This window comes from Molothrus ater, chromosome 15, assembly GCF_012460135.2.
Source record: "Molothrus ater isolate BHLD 08-10-18 breed brown headed cowbird chromosome 15, BPBGC_Mater_1.1, whole genome shotgun sequence".
NCBI classification, from domain to species: Eukaryota; Metazoa; Chordata; class Aves; order Passeriformes; family Icteridae; genus Molothrus; species Molothrus ater.
Window position 1 is genome coordinate 14598817 of NC_050492.2, and position 20168 is coordinate 14618984.

At 43.3% G+C, this 20168-nt stretch overlaps 1 protein-coding gene across 4 annotated transcripts in view; it reads right to left on the minus strand.

The window, feature by feature from the left end:
• The window catches only part of EBF1 (EBF transcription factor 1), a 267557-nt gene that overhangs the window by 236985 nt on the left and 10404 nt on the right, over positions 1–20168 (minus strand). For all 4 annotated transcript variants that reach the window (XM_036391971.2, XM_036391967.2, XM_036391969.2 and 1 more), the window contains exons 5-6: positions 18636–18709; positions 11827–11895 (exon numbers count right to left, since the gene is read on the minus strand). In XM_036391971.2, the coding sequence (XP_036247864.1) occupies positions 11827–11895; positions 18636–18709 (143 nt within the window). The remainder of the gene's footprint in view (positions 1–11826; positions 11896–18635; positions 18710–20168) is intronic.

Genomic DNA, 20168 nt, shown 5'->3' on the forward strand with positions numbered 1-20168 from the left:
GAATGAAGTTTGGAGAAGTGGGGACACACACACTACTTCTGGGGAATTTGTTTTACTGAAAAGTCTCTCTTCTTCACCCTAACAGTTACAATTTGCAAAGAAAATGTAATAGACTGTGGCAAGTAGGAAGATTAGGATGAGGTTTGGAGCCTGGCTGTTCTTAATTTGGCAAGAGTATCCAGAGGGAAATGCTTTCACATTCTGGTAAACTTGAATAAAATTACATACAGCCACTTCGATTAGAAGGGTTTGAAGGGAAATGATACCATAAAAGCAATAAACCCAACTGCTATCTGCTTCAAACACTGAAAACATCTTTTTAAAATTAATGTTTCCTGCAGCCCTGCCATGAGTTAGGTCTGAAATAATTTTAATATTAACAACACTCAGGAGCAGGTCAATCTAGAGCCAATCACACAACTGCATTAGTCTTCCACATCTTTCCAAATGTCCTCTGCATCTTTCCAAAACAGTGGAGTAATTTACACCACTCCAGCTGGTGCAAATCAGCAGGGTGTCCCTGGCATCAGGAGAGATGGGAAGCACTGGCCTCACTGAAAAATAATCATGATGATGATTAAAAGGGGAAAAAAAAAAAAAAAAGAAAAAAAAAAGAACCACACCAAAACCCAAACAACAAAAATAAAATCTTGCTCCCAGCAAAGCTAAATTGTACAACCCCCATGTCACACATCTGCTCTGACCCTCATCATCCTGAAATGGGTGTGAAATCCAGAGATGGAGAGAAAGAGTTTAAAGCACTTGTAATCTCTCCGTCTGCACTATCTGCCTTGAGCAGGAAGGAGGGATCTGCTCAATGAGAGCTATTCAGGGCCTCTCAATTAACCTGATTAGTTCAGCACGCTGCTCTCATGAATGACACCTTATCTTGGAAATGAAGGAAAAAAAACTTCCTTCCCTCTGGAGACACAGGCGGCCCCTAAAGCCAGCGCAGCAGTGCCCACGGGCCAGCTCCCCATCTCCCCGGGGAGCTGCTTTGGGTGGCAGGGCCAGGCGGCCCAGGCAGGGAGGGGGTGCCCTCTTTGAGGCCCATCCAGGCACACGATGGGATTTGGTGGCGGGGGGACCCTCCCGGGGCGGCCGCAGGTACCGCGACCCCGGGGACGCTGCGGAGTGTCGGAGTCTGGAGCTCGTTTCATAGGTGACAGATTAATGAGCAATAACTGGGTTACCATGGCAAAAAAGCATTCCCAAAATTCTCTTTTGTTTCCCTGAGAAGAGTCTCCCTATTTCTTTTTTCCCCTCCAAATCATGCCACTCTGCAATAACACAAATATTAACTAACGTTATTCTTTCATTATTCTTTCAAGTGGGAATGTCAACAAGGCTGATTGTTACACACAAACTTCAAGGATTAATCAGGGAAAATAGGTATCTCAATTACAATTATAATGCTGAAAACTCAAATTTATGAATGGCCAGCCAACTTTGAAGACATTTATTAGGGAAATTCCAATGACTTCAAAAGTATTAATGTACTAATGAAACATTAGGGCATGATATATTAATGCTCTTGTAATTTCTGACAAATTGAGTTACCATTGTCACAGCAGGGCAATCCTTCAGGAAAAAAAAAAAAAGGAAAGTTCCTCTCTCCTGCCACGTGGTACATGACAGATGACAATTTACGTACACATAATGGGGTTCAGCAAGTTTTCCTCCTACACCATAGTACAGTTTATTCCATTTTTCAGAATGCCACAGCTATTATGGAGCTCACTGTGCTTAAAAAAAAAAAAAAAGCCCTGGGATTGTCTTCCTAAACAGCTCCATAGGGAAGAGACTCTCCCATTGTGCATCCCTCACTCAGCAGCCTCAGTGTCCAGCAGGGCCCAGTAACACCTGGCCATGGTACCACAGAAAGACCCAGAGATAAGAAAAAAAGCTTTACAGAGCTGCTTTTAACACATAAACCCCAGCATGACAAACAAGTTCTTCCCCAGACCACAGAAAACTCAGGACACTAATTTGTAACGCAGCTGAATTTCCTCATTTTTCTTTTAAAACAAGGGGTAAATCCCAATCGAAGCTGCAGGTCCTTTCCTTCTCCTGCCAGTAAAACCTCCAGAAAGATATTCCAGGGTGTCGACTCCCCTCTGCAGCCAAATCCCAGCTCGTGCAGGATTGTGCCAGAGATGTGGAGGCACCTGGAGCAGCTGGGAGGAGAAGCGACCATCAGATCTTAATAGCTCTGAGTGTGGCTAATTTTATTCTTCTTTCAGAGCAAAGAACTTTATAATGAATACAGAATACATTTTTCCTCTCCTTGTGTCATCTTTCTACAAAATTTGAACTAGGTAAAGTGGTTTTTAACATCCACTTATCAAAGTGACTTAACATCTGGGAAGTCAGCCAATGGTTATGTAGTGATGCAGATGCCAAAAATTCTGACTGAAGGATTATATTGAGGGAGTTTACAGAGAGACCTGACTCAACTGGGTGGAAGTTGATGGTTATCCTGGTCAGGAGAGCCTGAGAGTCTCCCTGCAAAACCATGGATAAAAATTAAGCAAAAGTATTGTGTTTTAAATAGCTTATTTTTAACCCCTTGTAGATACGGGCTGTATCCTGCACCAGTCACTTTTTCCAAAGGCAGATTTTGGAATCAAAAGATGAATAGTTTGCCAAAGTCCAAAAGAAGATGGAACAGAAAATTATTTTCTCCCTCTAACAGTTGTTGAGGCAACACTAAGAGGAAGATAATTTTCTGATTGCTAGACACTCACATTGGAATATTAAGTCTTTCTAACATTTAGTTATATAAAATTAATCGGTTCCAGGATCACAATCATGTCACACAAGGATGTCTTCTTCTTTTTTTTAATTAGTCTTTGAAAAACGTGACCTAAACATTCATCTAATTGAATTATGTGTTTAGCTGAATGTTTGCAACTCTGCTTAGAAAGTCAAGGTGAGAGGAGCACCAGGAAAACCCAAGAATCAAGCAAGCCAATATGACCCTGGCATTGTAGCACCACTTTTTTTTTTTTTTGGTAGCACCATTTTTCATCTCTTTTTAGCCCAGCATGGCAATGGAAGAATTAAAGAAAACAATAAAAGAACAACTGAGTGTACAGGCTAGGATTTACTGGCATTTCCTTTTAATTCTATGGTCCTTTGCTCTGTGGCTTCAGCCTATGTCAGCCCTTTTTCCTCCTTTATATTTCATGAGGGGACCCACATACTGGTACTGAGAGACAGAGCCCAAGTGTCTATAAGCTTTTTGTCAGGTAAAAAGAGAAGAAAAAGGAAAGGAACAAGAGGAAAAGCAAAGCTAAGAGGCATCTATTAGATGTCACTAGGCTTTTGTATTCATGTCAATGATTCAGGATTAGAGTATTTGAAATAATCTTATTGAGAGAACTCAAAAGCCCCACAGAGGGAAAGCCTGCTCGGTAGCATATGGCAGAGCAGCAGACAATATCTTATTAAGGATGTGTTAGCTAACACCATTACTTTTTATATTACATTACTGAACTCTGGTGCCTCAGCCCGTTAGCGAGATGCCGTAGTTGTGGAATGCCACGTTGGACATGTTCTTACAAATCCTCAAAGATCTGGCTGGGCCTCCTGGCACGGTGGGGGTGGGGAAGGGGGGTGGCAGGGGGATGCTGCTCCCTCAGCCCTCCCCAGAGCCCTGGGAAGGGGAAATGATGTCCCCAAAGGAAGGGGACAGCACGCAGTGCCCTCCCACCCTCCCCACTTCAGGCCACCTCCCCTCTGGGAAAAACACGGGGTGCAGAGGGCAGCTGCTGCTCCAGTCCCAACAAAAAATCCCAAACTACTGCCAGGCTCTGCTTCTTGTCAGATGAAGGGAATTTCATTTTGTTATAGTGAATGCTGTTAGTCTAAAAATCTTTCTTTGCTCTTGGACAAAAGCTTGTAATTGGAGAAATAGCTCTTTTTAAAGTTATCTTCATCTGCCTACACCTTTAGAGGCAGCAAGAAACCAAAGACAAAACAGCACTGTTCATAGCATTTCAATGATTGCTCTGAAAGGCTCTATATCTGGGTCACCTTACTACAGTCCAGTATATAACTTCAGTGATTTGCTATAAAGCCTTCTAATAACTAATTTCATATCATTCACATATTAACAGCAACAGAAAATTCGTATTCACATTTCCTATTTCCAAATGCTGTTTTTAAAAAGTGGATAGAAAATTATTCATTCCACTTCAAAAAGTAAAAAGCTGTAAAATACTGTCCTTAGCAAAAAGGTAAACACCCAGTTGATACAGTAATATATTCTGATCACAAACTACCTATGCAAAGTTGCTAATGTGACACACTGGGAACTTTGTATGGGTTTTCTGTACTTTTCCAGAACTGTTACAGAAAAAATATCATGATGTTACAGGGAAAGAGGAAAATTCATACCAACATTTCCCACTACTACTACAGAGACTTGCTGCCTTCTGAGGACAGTCTTAAAACCATTTCTAGAAATTTAGTCACGATTTGCACAGTAACCTACAAGTATTTCTTACTCTCTTTCAACTTTATTAGTTAGATGTTGTATTAAAATTAAATACTTCCAGCAGGCAGAAGTGCCTGTGAATTTAACATAGTTATTTAAATAAGTGTGGCCAATTACTTATAAGAATACATTTTGGTGGCTGGAACATGAAAACATTTATGAAAACTCACATGAAGAAAACTACTCACACACCTCAGCTCCTGCAGAATAAAGCTTGGGTTGTGTTTTTATCCAGTAAACACTGGAATAGAGCTGAGATACATTTTTCATGTTCAGAGGAATTTTAGCTAATCTGCACTAAAACTGAGGATGATCTTTGCAAATACATTTCCCCATTGCTCTTGTTCATGTATGCATTCCCACTGCGACTGCAAATATGGAAATAAATCAGGTGTTAAGATGGAAGAGGAAATTTATCCACTCCAGAAACTATGTGTGTATATATTTGCATATGAGAAAAAGACAGGGGTTTTTTGCCCCCCCTCAAAAAATCCCCACTCTTGAGAGAGAAGGGCTGGCACTGAGCTGCACGGAGCCAGGGAGCCCACTGTGCCCAGCACATCCTCCCTGCTGCAGGACATGCTTTGAAGAAGGAGTTCATATTAAGAAATCGATAGGTATGAAGAACACATTTGAAGTTTTGTGACAAGAAACAAAGGGATGGATCCCCCTGCCAGGCTCTGGGCTCCTATTGGAGCCAGAGCACTCAGAGCTTTCCTGGTGCCTTCAAGACGTCACTGCACCAACATTTTTAAAGCACCTCCAACCTCAGATACCCAAATCCTGACCCCAGAATGGAGCAGCAGAATAATCCATGAGGTCTCAGATTCCTTTGCACAAGAAAATCCACAGGGTCTTCAGGATGGACTTTGAGGACTAAAACAAACCAATTCAGTCTCTAAACTTGTTAACCCTCACTGAGAAAGAGATTTTCAAGAAGAGCCCAAGGGACTTACTGACATGGACACCCTGGCCTTGGGGCAGCAGGGCCAGCACATCCCATGTGTGCACTCAAGCCACAGCTGGCCAAGCCCATGGCTGTGGGTGAGCACAGTCAAATGCCAAAATCAGCAATCTTGTCTTCACTTCCCCTCATCCCCAGGACATTCAACACAAGCTTTTTAGTCTGCCTAGGAAAATCTCAAGTTTTACTCTGCATCAGGAGAACCATTTTTTTTTCAGGAATGGGATCATCTCCCTGCTTAGAAATTACAGAGCATTCAGCACAATGAGCCTGCTTTGCAATAGAAGTCTCTGCTATATCACCAATGATATGAAATAGTAATAGTCAAACATAAGATCTCAGTTAACTAAAGCCCCAAACACTAGCTGTGGATTCAAAAGGCATCACTGAGAGAAGCAAGTAACTATTAGAGTAGTGTGAAATGTTTGCAGTGAAACCCAAAACCACATAAGGCTTGCCTGGTTTGGGATTTAATAACAAACTGAAAACTCAGAACAGGTTTGCTGAGAAACTCACAAACCTTCTGAGTGAAGCTCAGACCAAATTAAGGTTTTGCATAATACTTCTGAGATCACACAAAAATTCTTGTACTTGGAGGCAGAGAGAAGAGTAATCAAACAAACAATAAGCAGAAGCTGGTTTGACCCTGACCAAGTTCATTCAGCCCCAAGAGCAAAATAAAGGAATTTATAAGCAGCAGTGATATGTGCCAACCCCAACAGGCTGAAACCAAGAGATTTTTGCAAGAATCCTTGCAAAGTTACCCCCAGCTCTAGTGATTTCATCATCAGAAAGAAGGCTGACACCACATGCATGAGGAGCACTCAGAGAGGCAAGCATGCAAGCCTGAATCTCAGTGTGAGAAGCATCTACTGATCAGTCTCCCATTTATCTCACAAGAGCTCAAAATGCCTTTGGTTGCCTAAGTCATGTGGGAAATGTTCTGGGTAATGCTTCTCAGCTGCATCAATCACAAGCAAATCCTGGAGGATGTGTGTTTGGGTCCCTCCCCTCTCAGAAATGTGTGGGCTCACAGGCTCCCGGAGCTCGCATGAAGCACTCGAGGCCAACTTCTGTCTCTGAACACCCTGCTCAGAGGCCCAGGGGGTTTAGGCAGCACAGCCTGAAAAGACAGCCTGGGAGACATCTCTGTGCATTGCTGGGGGCAGCTCTGTCACCCAGCTTCTGCTCCTCTGACTCCTCCCTGATGGATCAATAATTCCCATCTAGCTCTGGAAGGGCCACAACAACTGGGAGGTGTGGGTTGCTTTCCAGCACAGAATTCCACATAACAGCCAAATATTCACAGCCAGGGACAGTTTGCACCTAGAATATCTATCAGAGTGCTCCATGCCTGCCCTCCTGCTCCTTCTGTGTGGAAAAGCCACCCAAGGAGCCAGCAGTGATGGGACCCCCAGGCTGCAAGCAAGGGGGGGCAGACACAGCTTCCCCTGACCCCACACAGCCAGGTTCGGGTACTGACATGGTCAGGGGGACAAGGATAGCACCAGGACAGGGCAGGAACCTGCACCCCTGCCGAGGAACCACTGCCAGAGCACCTGGCATCTCCTGCCACTTTGCTGCACCACAGGGCTGTGACGAGCCCACGTCCCTGCAGGCTGGTGGGGATCAGCTGCAGCACTGACCCCATCCCCTGCAACAAAGCATCCCTCAGCAAAACCCACCTCTCATCCCCTCTCCTGGAGGGCAGGTTCTGCCTGCATCTCCTTTCCCCTCTCTCCAGACATGGAAAGCTACTGCAAAATGCATTATTTGCCACATCTACTTAAGCAGTGTGTTTGTGGGGAGGATGCAGGGAGTGTGATACAGTCCTCCCAGTCACTTTTCCACCTGCCTGGTATTTAGGATGAAAAGATGATCAGGCTTGTTAAATACAATCCACTACCTGATGACTTGTAAAGCAGTAAAACAGAGGTAATGAGTTTTTCATGTCCTTGCAGAGTGAAATTCTACCCACAAACATAAAACTTTTCAGGTTACAGGCAGAAAGATTTCAAACCCATCTGTAGGTGAGTTGGCTGGGTGTGCTGGGACAAGTTACAGAGAGCCCAGATGAGCATCCTGCACATGTTGGAAGCACAGAGGCCTTTCAGACACTGGTAAGAGCTCATACATTAAAATGTACTTTGGTGTCATCTGATATCAAGGTATAGGAAATATTACAGCCTCCAACCCGTGAGTCCCCACCCCTGCTCCATGGACAAGAGCTGTGATAGCACAGGAAAGGCACAAACCTCCTCATTGCTCCCAAAGCAATGATCCAAATATCCAAAATATCACATGAAGACCTTCAGTGTATTACCAGAGCAGGGCTAGGAGAAGCCCTGGCCATCCCCTGCCCCCAAAGGTCATACAGTTCCTCCCAGGGAAGCTCCAGCACAAAGCTCCTTGACTTCTACCTCACCTAAAGATTATCAACCCAACAGATGGACAGTGGCCAGATTCTCACTACAGGTTCTGCCTCTATTGGTAAATATTAGCAAAGCCAATCCCAGGTCACTGTCATCAGCCTGCTCAAGTACTCTGGGAAGAAGCGAAATTTGGGATAAACCAGGAGCCGCTTGTTTCAGCCCTTTTTCCATGCAATGTCTCAAGCAGGATCTATATGATATATATGGTATATATATATTTTCTGCCGCTATATTTGGGGTTGCAGTGGCTATTCCTATTTTATCAGTCAGTAGGACTCCTATTGACTGGATGCAGCCATAAAAGGTAAAGAAGCCCCAGCAGGCACTGGTAACACCATTAAATATCGGTCTTGACAATGGTAAATTGGGTTTAAAAGTTTAGAACAGAGTGCCAAGAGAAGAGCCTTTTTCCTGAACCAAGGAATAACATCAAGCCCCACTTTCTCCCCTATGTGACTTTTGTCATTATCATCTTTTCTGATTCTCACAAAGCAAACCTAATTAGGAAGCTCTCTCATTAGTCTTCCAGAAAAATTAGCACAGCTTATGCTAATTACTCCTGTAAAATTTAATAAACTCGTTGAAATGGGAATAGTCTAATGAGGTTTTATTTATTGAACTAAGATAACTGTAAGGAAAAAGGTTAGGATACCAGGATATCCAGAGTGGTAATAAAACTACAGTTTATTCAATTTCTTCACAGGAATTTTATTGCGAACCTTTTAAATTCAAATATGAGTAACAATTTGAAAGTTAAATCAATCTAGAATTTAATTTAATAACAGGAAGTGCTCTGTGTTTTCTTTAAGTGTGATTACAATACAGCCCTGCCACTGCACTCGTAGGAGGAATTGTGCATTTGTATTGTGACAATAATACCCCTTTTAAAATGAGTTCCTGTTCATCAGATCTTCATCTCAACACATGTAACTGGATTAGCAATAAAATATACAGGCTATGCTAAGAAGATGATACAGACACACACAGGTTTCCAAGAAACTTCCTTGGGATGACTGCTCTGTAATCATAATAAACTAATTTTGTCTCCAGAGAAAATTTAAATCACTATTTTATATGAGTATAAATTTCTTTCGATGCCTTTCACTGCTGTATCTGCTGATACTATAATAGAGCAAAGTATAAAACAATTTTATAAAGGATAAAGTCATATCCCTTTTCAAACACAGCTATAGACTTTCTTTCTTAAAACCCACATTTTCATTAAAGAGAAATATACAATTTGATTTCACACATATCCAGGGTTTGAAGGAGAATGCAGCACATGTAACTTTGAAGTTGCCAAGAGCCTTTTCTCCAAGTTCACCAAACCACCACAAAGCCAGAGCCCTCTCTATCCCGAGTCCCTCCAGCCTCATCAAAGAGAATTAATCAATCCCAAATAGTATTCCAACTTGTCAGAAGAGGATAACATTTCCATGTAAGTACATATGTCAAAAATCCCATGGATAGATTCTATGTTAAACTCTATGTTAGGTCAGAGTCTGTGGATTCACAAGATTTGATGCAAGAGTTAGATTAAATCCATAGGCAAAGACTTGATCAGAGCATCAGGCATGTGGGAGTGCTTTAGCCCAAATGGTAAATGAGTTCTCTAAGCTCACTGCAAATAAAAATAACTAAATAAGGCTTTGCATACCAATTGACATAATGGTTAAAAACTGTGTGCATGGAGAAGTGACAATGGAGCACAACCAAACACATGGCCTGACTTGTGCAGGCGTTTTAATCACAGAACAATTTTACAGGAATCGTTTTCAGGTAAAAAGGCTCCGTATAAATCACTTCATCCTTTCCAAACCAAAGGGGACAAGAAAAATGAATAGGATAAATGTCACAAGAAACATCACAAAAGCTACTAACTGTATAAAGCACATACTTGCTTGGCCTAAATTGTTTGAACTAGCCCCAGCCAAGAAAAGGTTTTAAGTACCCTACTGGGACAGATGCGAAGCGGCAACAATAGAAGCCACACTAATGCAATCCAGGTAACACAATCCTGTTTCAAAAACACAGGGAGGGCTAATTACAGTACTGCTGAGTCAAATTTCTTATGCCATTGCAACCCACAGGAACAGGTCAAAATCAAGTGTTATTCAAACCACAGTCATATCAACCTCCTGTATCAAAGTCACAATTTAAAACCAAGTGAAGAACTTAAAAGCTTAACCCATTCACAAGCCAAGTGTGATTCAGTGTGGGTGGCAAGGCAGGGTTTGTGTTATCAGCTTTGAATTGTGTTTACCTTGCATTTTAAGAAGAAACCTCAAAATTGGTAACTATTGCATCAATTCACATACAGTCTGAGAATTGGATCACTGCTAGGAAGCTAAAGCTGGGGTTTTCTTCCTGTACCTATTTTCCTCATTTTGCGGGAAGCATGTAACAGACAGCATCTCTGGCTTTCAAAATTTAAAATTATCTGCAACTGGCAGTTTTGCATACTAGATAGTTAAACAAAATATTTCTGTAAACCTGCCATTAGCATCTTAACATCTCACTTTCCAGTACAATGAAAAATTCATGTGAATTTTGTAGCTTTCATGTTGCTCAAAATGCCACTCTAACACCATGTTTATAGTGTTCAGCTCTGCAGCATGCTTATAGAACACAGCTCTGTACAGGTTTCACTGGGGGGCTTTCCCCCACACACACTTCCTCTGGTGCTACCTGATGCTCAGAGAAGATGAAAATATGCCTAGTAAAATAGATAGGGATATCTTCTGAGATTTAAACATTCTCAGGATGACTTATTACAGCTAATCAAAACATCTGCTATGAGCATCCAATAAAAGCACTTTCCTACCCAACCCATCCAAGAACTGGGAGCTGGGATGAGCACAAAGCTCTGGACTGCTCTCCAGTGGGCCCCTCAATGCATCAAACCCACCTGACCTTCTTTCATAAAATGGATGCTCTGGCATGGAAGATTCTAAGAACTTCATACAGCAAACATAACTCAGGCAGCAATGCAAGGAGAGGCAAATGCTCTGTGCCCTCCTCCCTGTGTGTTTGGGGTCCCTCTATTCGCAGCTCAGAGCAGGGTGTTGCTCTCCCCAGCTTTTGGTGCTTGGTGGCCATTTAACTCCTCTGGAGTAATGCTGCACAATACCCTGGCTATCCCGCACGGCTTTGGACAACACATTTGGACAGTAAAAATGTAAAAATGGCTCTTTGGCTACCATTTTGCATAATTGGCAAGCAACAGAAACTACACATGGCCCAGAACAACAGGAATAGATGTATTGTACTACAATGATTTACTCAGTGATGTCAGATTAGCAATATGGATCTGTTTAAAAACACAATAATTAAGACAGGCAAAAATGAATTAATCAACTGACAATACAGTCAAAATAGTATTCCAACCAAAGAAAATAAGAGGAGGGAAAAAACCTTACATTGCAGATCTATTTTCTTAACTGTTTTTATGCATAAATAAAAGCCTTAAAATGTAGATGGATTGCATCCAACAGAACTACAGTAGCTAAGTGATAATGATTCAAACATTTTTCAAATAAAAGTTAAATATTTATAAGCACCCAACCACATTTCATAAATCACAAACTATTATTATTTTATTCCTGAAGCTTCCCTGGCATAGCATGTGAATTGAGTCACAGAAAGTCAGAAAGAAAAATCTCCTCTTTATGCACATGAATCAGTTACAAGAGCTGGAGCTCTCCACAGAGCAGGGCGCTCCAGTATCCCTCCCTACATTTTCCCACATATGGCCCTTCCAAGGCAATCACAACTGCCAAGCACAACTAATTCTGTATCAAAAAAACCAAAATTTCATCCGCATATCCTCCTAATTCTTCCCCATTAGCAACACGGGGCAGGTGTTTCATTATAATGAGGAGAGGGAGGAAGAGGAAAAAAAAATGGAAGGAAACAATAGCAGTCCTTACCTGTCAATTATCACTGGATCTGATGGAGTCTCATTTCTGTTGCCACAGCTTTTCTTGTCACAACAGCGGCTACAGAGCAAAAGCGAAAGGATTTAGTGCGACCATTACACTGTAAAATCATCATTACGAACATGTTGGGTTCAAATTGCCGGCTCGAGTTACCCTGCCGGCCCTGCCTGCAAATCAGTCAAATGCACTGGGTCACATATGGGTTAATTATGGTGTTTAACTTCTTGCACAGCTGGTTAGCAACGGAAAATATAAAAAGAGAGGGGTTTTGCCCCTTTCACAAATAATAATTCAAGGATTGCCCAAAACAGGGAGAGCTGCCTGTTTGTAGCCTCTTTTCCGCAGGGTTTAACAGTTGTCCCGCAGACGCTGGCACACAAAATAAGGCAGATTTTTCCCTGCTGAGCCTGGTTTTTACATTTGCTTAACGCTTGTGTTACACATCCACAAGATATTCCTGCTTCCACACAATTCCCAGCTACTGGCAAGCCTCCCCCCCAAACTCCAAAAGCACAATTATTCTCCCTCTAAGAAGCACTGGTGTTAATGGGGGAGCTGAAATGCAAGCAGCAGCAGCAGCTTTTTATGCTCGAGCGCGCCTGTTTCCCCAAGTTTTCCGAGCATGTTAATGATCACTAATGCCACGGAGAGCTCTGCTCCAGCGGCTGCTGCCCTGCGTCAGGTCAGATACAAAGCAGGCATGTGAAATATAAGCTCCGTCTCCCAAAGCTCTGCTCCATGGCTGACCTCAAGGCTGGGATTCTTTTTGAGCTAAGGTGGCTCATTGTTTCCTAAGAGAAGTTAAGTTGGTGGGTTTTGATGATTCCTCGTCAAGGGTTGTTTTCGGTAAGGAGGTATAAATATATTGCTGGTGAGTTTGTAGGTGAGGTACACGTTCCTGCTCCAGGTGGGAATCCCTCCTGGTGCCTCTGGAGCTGTGGCAGGGAGCTGCCCGGCTCTTCCCACCAGCCCATCTAAACCCACAAGGCCAAATCACAGCCACAAAGGTCAGCAAAGCCTTTAGATTTCACCCACCCACTCACCCCAGGGAGGAAACCCCCATCTCACAAGGAAAGATCCTGGTTGCTGATGTCCCTTAACAGAAACTCCCCCACTGAAGTCAAGGCTTCAAGAAATAAAAAAAAAATTAAAAATCAAGAAGCCCCTGACTTGCCCAAATCCATCTTAGTCCCCCAGGACCTGCTGGACAAAGCCTGGGCAGCTGCAGGGCTGCAGGGACTCCATCCCATGATGGCACCAAGTGTCAGGCAGTGAGGACCACCCCAGCTGCTCTCCCTGGCCAGACCTGAGCACATCTCAGGTTCAATAAACATTCTGGCCAGCCTCAACCACACACAACCAAATCTTTGGAAACCACTAAGTTTGCTCCCAGTGGCATCCCGGAGACCTGCACCTCGCCTGTATTTCAGCAGCTGTCAGGAGGGACCACTGCTCACTCTCCCTCTCAGATGAACTATTTTCCTTTCCCCAGAAGGTGGAAGAACATCAGGGCAGGAAGAAGCCCTCAGCAGTGCCATGCTATATAAATAGCCTTGTTGGGAGTATGACAAAGGTTCTCTTGTGTTGCTGAACAATAGAGTGAATAATATACAGTTACCCACCAAGATTAGCAATAAAGCAACTAACCACACTAAAGATAACAAAAAAGGGGCCTTTTACAAAAACAGCCTGTTTAAACATGGCTTTTAGAAAAATAATAATTTTGTTTTCAAAGAGAGGAAAATACATAATTCTTTTCACCGCAAAAAGCTTCAAGGCAACTATTCAGGGCTGAAACTTTTCACAGTTAACACATGTGCGGTATCTTCATTTCGGTGGAAGTTACATTGTTTGGGATTGCCAAAAAAAACTGCTTAATTTTACAGCACAATACCACAATTGATCCACCAGAAAATGCCAGAGCCTTGGCACCCTGAAAGTATTAAAATTTAGGAAGGAATAAAATATGCTGTAGGTAAATAGTCATGGGGACGTTCAGGGGCTTTTTTGCCTATAAAAGGACTTGTCATTGGAGTGCAGCTAGAATGTGTGGGGTGAGAAAATTTACCCACAAACAAGGCAATAAAAACTGCTAATCATTTTTAAATGATTAAAATGTAATTAGAAACAGAGTTGGCACAAGTTAAGACAATGCAGTTCTTGTGACTGAAGTGAATCAGGGCTAGTCCTGACATTCTCCCAGCAGACTGGAGGGACAGAAATTGCCACACTTACTCAGGCAAGCAAAGGTTCCCAGGCTCCCAGCATGAGATGGGCAAATACCAGCATCCACACACCACAGGGCTCAGAGGTTGGCACCTTCCTGGGCATTAACCCAGAGGGAGAGGCAGCCACAGGGTCATGGGGACAGGGACACCTCGGTCTCACCTCCTGCCACAAGCATCAGGCACTGCCCAGTGGGGGCAACCCAGCTTTGAGAGCAGGGGAAACACTTCACTGCTCCTCAGGTGGCCCCTTAATTGGGGTACCCTCCCAAAAGTGCACCCCAATAGTCCCAGGTGACAGTAGGAGACCTCATTCCATGACCACAGTCTGAGGGCGATGTGGAAGGGCTGCATGGCTGGCACATCCCACCATCAAGTGGCTCTCTGGCATGAAAGGAGGCCCTGAATGTTCCTCCATGATCTAGAGAATTATATTTTAGAATTTAGTTTGCCTTTTGTGGTTTTTTCCCCTCCCTGCAACAGCAGAATTGGAGGCCTCTTCACTCTAGTCTTTCTATGCAGAGAATTAAAACATCATGCAGATCTTGAGTTTCAGACCTGGTTAAAAGTGCTTTTAATTCAATTTCCCTCAAAAGCTTTGGCTTTTAGTGCCTACTTAGCGCTTGGAAATAAGTTCCTAAATATTCAGCACCCTTTCTCCTTTCCCTGAAAGAATTTTAAAATTCCCAGGAGCTTCTCCAAACCACTCAGAAACCCTCCGGCTCCCAGCAAGACTCTGTGCAAGAGCAGGGAGTGCCAGCTCCGTGCAGCCATGAGGACAAGGACTCATCTTTGCTGCTTTTCCATGACACCTCTCCCCAGGTGGGGCCAGGAGCCATGGCTCAGACACAATGCCATGTTGGCCCAAAGGAAAAGCCTACAAAAATTCATTTATTTGTGGGGTTTGCTTGTTTTTGAAGCCAGTAGTCCTTTGTAGTAAAGCATCCTCCCAGCATTTCCAGCTCCCGCTGTTGTTGCCATCCTCATGGCTCATTCCTGAACCCTTCACCATCCCTATCCTGCTCCTCCCCAGGCCACCACCACCCCCAGCTTTTATTGCTGCCTTTCTCCTCACCCCAACCCTCTGGGGACCTGCTACTCTCCTGTCTCCTTGCTCCCCATCCTCCTCCTCCTCCTCTTCCCTTCCACGTGCCCGAGGATCTCAGCCGGGCCCTCAGGACGAGGCCTGCTCACCCCAGAGCCTCCCTTGCCGTGCCCGGCCTGGCACAATGGCCGGAGCGTCCCCGTGCAGGAGCCCTGCTTTGTGTGTCCCAGGGACAATGAACAATGAGGAATTAGGGGCCCGTGGCACCTGGCCAGCACCAAGGAGACTTTGGCTGCCAGGATGGGTGGGAGATGTGGCACAAGGTCCCATCGAGGTGGGATCCCTCCCAGCAGTGATGCCATCAGGATCCATGGCATCCCTGCCCCAAACAGGCTCCTCACCCTGCAGCGTGGAGGTGTGGGACCCCCTTGCCAAAACAGCTGTAAGATCTTATTTTACACAGACAAAACCCATATTTTACTCCAACCTCATTCTCAGAAATCACTGAACCATTTTAGCTGAAACTTTCCAAAGAAAGTCAGCCTGAGGCTGACACCCTGCAAAGGATATTTCAGCCAGAACAGTTTAAGTTTGGCAAAGCTGTAAGCCACTGAAGGTTTCATAATGGAAATTGTTGAGGCAATATTAACTATAGATGTCCCTCCCCATGCTGCCTACAATACTAATAAATTCCACTGAGGTTGTGAATTCTCCCCAGCTATTAACATTTTCACCAACAGTGTAGATTTTTATATCTGACAAAACACAATGAAATCCTTTGAAATAAACAGCTACCTGAAGCAAACCTTAGCTTCGCTCTCCTACCACAGCCAGGACTCTCTTACACATTTGAATTCTTTGTCTCCTCCGTGCCGTAGCTGTAGTACACTATAAATACCCAGCTTTGTCACATAAATGCAAAGTTTTATTGTGCAGTTAGCCTTGATAGAAAGCACTGCTGAAAGTTGTTTAGAAATTAAATATCTAAAACAAGCTATTTTGAAATACAGAGCCCTCACTATTTCATGTCTGAAATGAAGAAATTTCATCTTAGGGAGAGCAAGCTGTCTTTCACACCATATGGCTAATGGTAGTGCATAGCAATTAGCTGGGCTGATTAATGGGGAACAGACTCTAATTTTATGCTTATAATTGAGGCTGCATTTGCACCCCTGGTGCAAATTCAGCACATCCCAACTTCCACTTACAACAGGCAAGAAATCAAGAGAAACAGAATGGTGTGGAGAGAGAATTTTTTCCCATTCTAGACCCCTAAAGAGCATCAGATTTGCAATTTAAAAGCGTGTTAGCAGCACAATAGATGACAGATTTGTGCAATAGGGTCAAGCGGCCTGGTAAACAAACAGCACCCTCTTACACACGTATGGGCAGCAAAGGAAATGGGAAATATCTAATATGAGCTGTAAGAATTTTGAATATGTCTCCCCCACCCTGTCAGGAACACAACATTTGCCTACTACAGTCAGTTTGGGTTTTTTCTACCCCTCCACCTTATGGCCATGAAACACAAAGCAAGGGCTAGCAGGAAATAAATAGGAGAAGAATAAAGCTTCTGAGCCAGTGAATTTTAAGAACAAAGAAAGCGCAAAGTGCTTTAATAAAGGGAATGACTGCACATCTTTCCATGTTCCCAGAACAGAAATAATTTTGTCTCAGTCAAAGTATATTGAATGGCTATAAATCTGTGATGTGGGCATTTGGTCTTCTGGTTAAAACTCAGCCCACTATATAAAGTTTTAATTTACTTCTTACACTTTATGTTTCTGAAGTATCTGTAAGGAAATTAATTCTTTAAAGTAGCTGATTCTGGCTCAGTGAGTCATTCCTACCAGCAAACCTTGCTGGTTAAGGATCAGGAGGACACATCACCCAGGACTAATGGCAGATTCAGACCCTGACACTACAGGCACTTGAACTTGTCCTTAATTTTACTCATGTGCCCAGTGCCACTGTTTTACTGGCCTGTTACAGGAGAAAAGTAAAAGGCACTTGAGTCTTATCAGGTCAGGGGCCTCCTTTAATATTTCCATGAATTGTTCCTAGCTAGGTATCCAGTGTGAAAGTCGTGCTAATTGGGCCAATGAATTTTAGGACAATTACAAGTTGTCAACATGACGGTGATTCCATTTGAAAAGGCAGAAGTGGCCTGGAGTCCTCAGCAAAGCAACAGAGGCTCCCAATGGCAGCAGAGGCTCAGGCACCTCTTGGAGCTGCTGGTTGTTCTGGAGCTGCAAACCAATGTTTTTGGTTTCCCAAAAGAAGCAGACAGCAGACAAGAAAAGCAAGACATGAAAACTAAAATCCCCCAACATCCTGCTGCAAGGAAGAATTTGAGGTGGGAGCTGTGCAGGGTTTCACCCAAGCTGGCAGGGCAAGGAGAGCAACTCCTCTGCCTTCATCATGGGGTGCTACCCCCCAGCAGGGTTTTAGCAGGAGGAGCTGTCAGTGGAGGACAAAACATGCAGATCCCAAGAATTTAAGGGGGAAAAAAAAAAAATCAACCAACAGAGAAGTTTCCATCTGAGTATTTTGTCAAATATTCTCCCCTGCCAGGAAACTCTCATCCAAGTTTATTCTTTTAGAAGTGGGTACTAGTTTTTACCCTCAAGTTACTCCTTTTTAGTAAATGTGTTTTGTAAAAGTTACAACGCATGCAATGGCATTTTTACAGTCTTAAAACAACTGATTGTAACAATGAGCTTATGCAAGAACGCCTCGTCTTCCACCAGGGAATTATTTTCTGCCATCGAATAACATGTAACAAATGACTTTTTCAGACATGCAAAAAACACCCACTAACTTTAATGAGACTGAGAGGTCAAGCTCTCTGAGGTGGAGAAGGGGTCTGTGGTAAAAAGGAAGTAGAGGAGGCTTCACCTACTTCAACCAGCCAGAACAGAGAAGGAAGCAGCTGCAGAAGTTTGGGGGAGAAGATATTTGACTGAATTAAAGTCACCAACCCCAGGCGGGGCAAGAGAGCAGTGGGCAAACCCAAATCTGCATGGGGAAGTTTAAAGAAAATCAAGAAGATGACATCTTTTGCACAGAGAAGTTTCAGCTGCTCCACTCCAGCCGAGGAGAGACCCCACGTGAGCAGCAACCAGGACATAAGAACCTCCTGACCTCACTCCTTAATGCACATCCAGAAAAAAAAAATACTACTCGGTCATTTTGCCGAGGAGTTTTTGTTGGGAACTGGGGACAGAGACATTTATTGCTACAAGACTATAATAGACTGTTAATTTTGGTGAGGAGACCTTTTGTGGGCTACAGTGTCTAAATGAAAACCAGCAGCATTCTGTTAAGAATAACTCTTTATAAATAATTGAAAACTAGTGTGACAACTGAGACCTTGCTGCTAATTACACACACCGAACTGTGTTATTTTGGGATTGTTTAATGCAAGAAAGATAAATTTAAGTCCAAAAATAGCTGTAGGTTCAACCTAGATTTTGGGAGACAGATTCATCTTCTCATCACTAATTAACTGGAAGAGGGGTATTTCTTACCTGCACATTATTTCATGCGTGAGCAGAACTCGGCACATTTCTGGGTTCTTGTCTTGGCCTTCATATACTATTGCCTAGAAATAAAACACATTTTTAGTTGTACATAAGGCTGAGTTTGGAGAAAATCAAAACATGTCACAATAAGCAAAGGCTCAGCAAGTTGCAAACCACAGCTCAGGCTAAAGAGAGCTGGCATCTCAACCAAACCTGCTCCAAGACCTGCAGTTGTAAAACAACACAAGCTGAGTACAGCTAAATTCCCTCCTCTCTGTTGCACATCTCTCCAGCAGTGTGTAGGATGGGTTTTTTTAGTAGTCAAGACAACCACAATTTTCTTTTCAATTCAGAATAAAATATAAACCTAATAGCATTAAAAAGAAGGGGGGGGGGGGGGGGGGGAGAGAGAAAGAAAAAAAAAAAACCAGCAAGGCTTGGTATACTTTGGGTCCTATTCATTAAAAAAAAAAAAAAAGACAGAAAAGAGAGCTCATGCATTTTTAATTACAAAAGCTGCACAGCCCAGGCATTTTCCTGGTAGCTCCTGAGAAAGAGCCTGGGCCTGATTCTTCCCTTGAACCTCCTGTTCCAGCTCTTTCCAGAGAGCACCTCGGGAGTTACAGGGGTATAAATAAGTGAGGAGAAGGCCCTACCAGAGCAGAGGAGACCAAAACAAACAGAGAATCAACCAGCCTGAGAAATTTGACTCTGAGACAGCACAACAGGGAGACAGGGAGAATCCTTTAAGCTAAAACTGTGGAAAGGCAGAGTGTTCACATTTCAAGAGGAGCGTACGTTTGCTCCCACCAAAAGCACCAGCAGCGAGGGATCGGCGTTACCCACGAGCTGGGTCAGTGCTCACAGCCCCTGTGGGACAGGATTTCCAGCTCAGCCCCACAGAGTCATGTTTTCCAGCCAGCCCTGCTCCCAGGCACTAGCCCCCAGCAGCAAAACAGGAGTGGAGTTTCCCTTGCAACAGCATCTTTTGCTGGCACTGAGGTTTTTAAATCTTTTTGGGTGGCACCCCACAGCTGGGATGAGAGCCCCAGGCTTGGAGGGATGACCACCCCTGCAGCTGAGCATCAGCACTGCCCTTGAGCTTGGTGTGACCTTTTCAGCCTCTAAAGCACAAAATTTAAAACAAGAAACTGGAGGGGAAAAACTCAGCAGGTAAAATGACATCTGAGATGGGTCTTCCTAGAGCTAATGATAAAATATAGACTGAAATTTAAGAAGTGTGCTCTATAGATGAAACACATTTTAAAGAATGAGATCAATTTGAAATGGAAGCATAGAAAATAGTGACAGAAAAGTAAGTTACCTTAATATAGAACAAACTGCTTTTCTAGTCCTTACAAATGTAACCCACAAAGGGTAAGAGGTGTGGTACTTCCAGAAGGGGCACAAATCTCAAGACACACAAATCTGAAGAAGCATGCACTGACCCTTACACAATTTAAATGGCAACATGCAATATTAATATCATGCATTATAAAATTCCTTAATAATTCCATAAATAATATCAGGAATGGGCCT